Source organism: Cannabis sativa, chromosome X (genome assembly GCF_029168945.1).
Source record: "Cannabis sativa cultivar Pink pepper isolate KNU-18-1 chromosome X, ASM2916894v1, whole genome shotgun sequence".
Taxonomy (NCBI): Eukaryota; Viridiplantae; Streptophyta; class Magnoliopsida; order Rosales; family Cannabaceae; genus Cannabis; species Cannabis sativa.
The window spans coordinates 84,047,778-84,051,218 of record NC_083610.1 but is presented as its reverse complement, the minus strand read 5'-3'; the positions used below and the strand labels follow the sequence as shown (position 1 = coordinate 84,051,218).

General features: G+C 37.6%; 1 protein-coding gene across 1 annotated transcript; it reads right to left on the bottom strand.

Annotated features, from left to right (window-relative positions):
• Positions 1-479: 479 nt before the first annotated feature.
• LOC115701384 (probable cysteine protease RD19B) lies at positions 480-3,067 on the bottom strand. Its single transcript, XM_030629172.2, has 4 exons — positions 2,323-3,067; positions 2,110-2,229; positions 1,139-1,385; positions 480-1,038 (listed from the first exon to the last, which is right to left on the bottom strand). The coding sequence occupies exons 1-4, from the start codon at positions 2,785-2,787 to the stop codon at positions 761-763; spliced, it is 1,110 nt and encodes a 369-aa protein (XP_030485032.2). The 5' UTR covers positions 2,788-3,067; the 3' UTR covers positions 480-760.
• Positions 3,068-3,441: the final 374 nt, after the last annotated feature.

The following is a 3,441-nucleotide window of genomic DNA, read 5'->3' as shown; positions in this document are numbered from 1 at the left end:
TTATGAACGCATAATAAATATTTGTGAGAATATTGGTTTAATTTATTTTTTTTCAATTATTTAATTTATTTTTTTTCATTTTACCTTAATGGATACCCGATGGTTCCCCATAACCGATGGTTATTCTCCTACCCCGAATCCGTTGGTTATTAAACGGGGATGGGTCGGGGATGGGGTTATAAATAGGTAGCGGGGATGGGGGTGGGGATTGCATTCCCCGTACATTAACCGCCCAATTTCCATATCTAATTTTGTGTGATTCTCTAACCCTAGCAGACTGAGTTTTTCTAAGGGTTTCTTGAAGGTGTTCGAACCCTAGAAGCTGAAAAAGATTAGTCAATAGGGTTTGGTTTTTGAATAAGGGTTATTAGGGCTTTTCTTTTTGGGTCATTACTGTTCATTTTGGACTGATGGATGTTAAAATCTTTGCAATAGTACCAATTTTCTCAAGTTAAATTAGCATAATAAGACTATTGTACAACAGACTAAAATGCCAATTATTAACATAAGCGTTTACATTAATAATAGTTCTAGATAATGATCAAATGTTCCCAAAGGAACAATATACAACAGTATCGTTCACCAGATTACTATATTACCATATTAAAACATGAAGAGTTCTCTCTCTGTCCAGAGAGTGAGAGAGAGACATTAAAGAAATAAAAGCCATCTTAAAAGGCATGACTTTATATATTTACATAACCCATTTGCTGCTGTAGCACATTAATTAGCACTAAGGTAATTTAATGATGTACGAACTTTATGCTTGTTTCATATTCAAAGCAGTTACGGTAGAGACCATAGAGTCCACCCCACACACGTTGTGACCCCTGCAGATTTTGTAATATCCATCCTCTCCCCAGTTCTGTCCCCATGAATTCTTTATGATCCAGTATGGCTTATTTTTGAACCTGATCTGAGAGTAACCTGCAGCCCCATAACCCACCAAAAGCACCCCATGATCCAGATGCCTTCCGCAGATGTATGGGCATGAAACTCCTCCTATGTATGTCTGCATGAAAACCGCATTGATGCCAACTGCAAAGTAAAATTAAGAAATCGTTATTACCACCACCATTTTATTTTTCTTTTTAAATTTGACAAGAGCCAATCAGAAAGATATGTTAGAAGTAATTACTTGAAAGGGGGCCATTCTTCACCAAATTTGCAGCGATTTGCTCTTCATCAAGAGACACAACGCTGAAGTTAGATACTGATGCAGCAATCTTGGTCTTGTCAAACTTGCAGGTACCACGATCGGACCCAGTGTAGGGATAGTCCACCTCACGCTGAAGTCCACCGGCCTTGACTGTGTACTCATAGGCATTTGTCATCAGCCCACCATCACAGCCTGCGTCACAAGAACCCTGTTCTTCTGGATCGCACTGCAAGAAGTACATGTGTGATTTTACTAATTGACATAGATAATAATCTCTAGATAACGATAACTTTATTCAAGTAATTTCTTCACCGTTCCCTTAGCATAGAAAAATTGTCAAAGTTGACATCCCAGCTTTACTAGCAGTCGGAGAACCCAATTCTAAATCAAACTTTGGTCACCATATGTTATATATATTTTTGGAAAAGTCTATAGTACAAACGGCTGTTCCGGTAAATTCCTATTTAGTTCGACATTCACGAGAAGTTTTTAGTATAATTTTTGTTTTTTTTATGATAGTCTACATTTTCATTATTTACTTTTAAATTTTTTAAAAAATTTTGAAATATTTTGTTGAAGGCCTGACTATGCGTGTTAACAAACTTTCAAAATATTTTCATTGAAACTAATCCAAAGATTATTAAAGCTCTCTAAGTAATCGCTACCTTCTTCAAGCATCACCATCGTTAGTGAACCAAAATAATCCAAATATGAAACACAAGTAAACTTTTTTCAATTTCATATTTCATTTTATACACAATAAACAGATATGTGCAGCACACAAAAATAAAATTCAAGAGTTTCAGAAATTTCTAACAGAGTCAAATAAGAAAATTATCAGTATTCAGTTTCCTAACATTTATGCTTATAGAGTCAACATATTAAATCAGGTCCCGATGAACTTCAAGTTTACTAGATATGTTACTTTTAGGAAAGAAAAAAAGTCAAACCTCGTGGTCGCAATCCACAAGCTGTTGCTCACTCAAGCTAACAAGCTCTCCAGTGGCCAGAAAATGAGCTCCCTCTAGTGCCCCCGTGGTACTAAACGACCAGCACGATCCGCAAGAACCCTAGTTTTCAATCCGATCATAAAAAAGAGCATGAGATAAAAATGATATTCAAATTATCTTCAGCTAAGATCAAATACAAAAGCAGATTCTCACCTGGTTCTTAACCTCCGTGACGGCACCATGATCTCGCCAGTCAAAGTCGTCTGGAAGATCGTTAGTAGGAAGGATCGGAGCCTTTTGAGCGTCGGTAGGTAAGCGGAGAGGCTTGAGGCCGAGAAACGTCCGTTGGAATTCACCTGGAGTCAGATCGGAAAACTTAGTGACTCCATGAACGGCGGTAGGGTCAAGCTTCTGGTGCCTCCTTGCGCGGCGAAGATTAGCCTTAAAGACGTCGAAGCGGTAGTCGTGTTCCTCCGGGGTAGCATAGGTCTTCCCAAAGTTGTGCTTGAAGCTGGTGAAGTGGTGGTCGGCGTTGAGAATATGATCATCTCCTTCCGAAACAACCTGACGGATCAGAAGATCTTCGTCTTTGACCTCCTTCGATTTCACGGCGGAGGGCAGCACCGTAGATGAGAGAAGAGAGAGAACGAAGATAGTGAGAAGAGTGGGTCGGTCCATTTTGGAAAGAGATGTTGGGTTGGGGCTACTGCCTTTGCAGAGCAGGAATATGGGAATGGGATATTTAATCACGACGACCCACCTTCCTCGAAGGTGGTCAGTAGTTAGACGCTATACCAATGGTTTCTTGACACGTGGCATCCTTCTATTTGTTTCCCGTTCCTGCCAATTGTATTTTGAAAGCGAATGGTAAATCGACAAATTAAAAACTAAAAATTAAACAAAATATCTTTTGGCTGTGCTTTCGTGCACCTGCTGACCGCCTTATCTGCCTTATCCATTAGTTGTCGTTAGTAACCATATATTTTACCTACAAAGAGTTGAACTTAATATAAATAAAAATAATTATTTAAAAATAATGATGGTATAATTAATCATATTTTTTAAAGGGCTAAATATTATTTTCGACCTTACAGCTTAGAAATCAAGAAATCATTTAAAAAAGTTTTGTACAGCTGAGAAATTATTTTTGTGGCTGTCTCTAAGGTTGTTATATTCTATAAATAGGACTTAGAGAGCAACCAAACGTTATTATCTCTTCTAGTCTCATATTGTCATATCTTTCTTTGTGAGAAGAGTGTTTCATTTGTAAAAATATAGAGTGTTCAACTAAGTTTTAGTTTTCTTATTATGATCTCATACTATTCATAAAAT

What these genes read in the sequence shown, in the direction of transcription:
- LOC115701384 (XM_030629172.2), bottom strand. Translation starts at nt 2,787, where the DNA reads ATGGACCGACCCACTCTTCTCACTATCTTCGTTCTCTCTCTTCTCTCA. An exon ending in TCACGGAGGTTAAGAACCAG is followed by an intron (nt 2,230 to 2,322) that starts GTGAGAATCTGC and finishes ATTGAAAACTAG; the next exon opens with GGTTCTTGCGGATCGTGCTG. An exon ending in GAAGAATGGCCCCCTTTCAA is followed by an intron (nt 1,039 to 1,138) that starts GTAATTACTTCT and finishes TTTACTTTGCAG; the next exon opens with TTGGCATCAATGCGGTTTTC.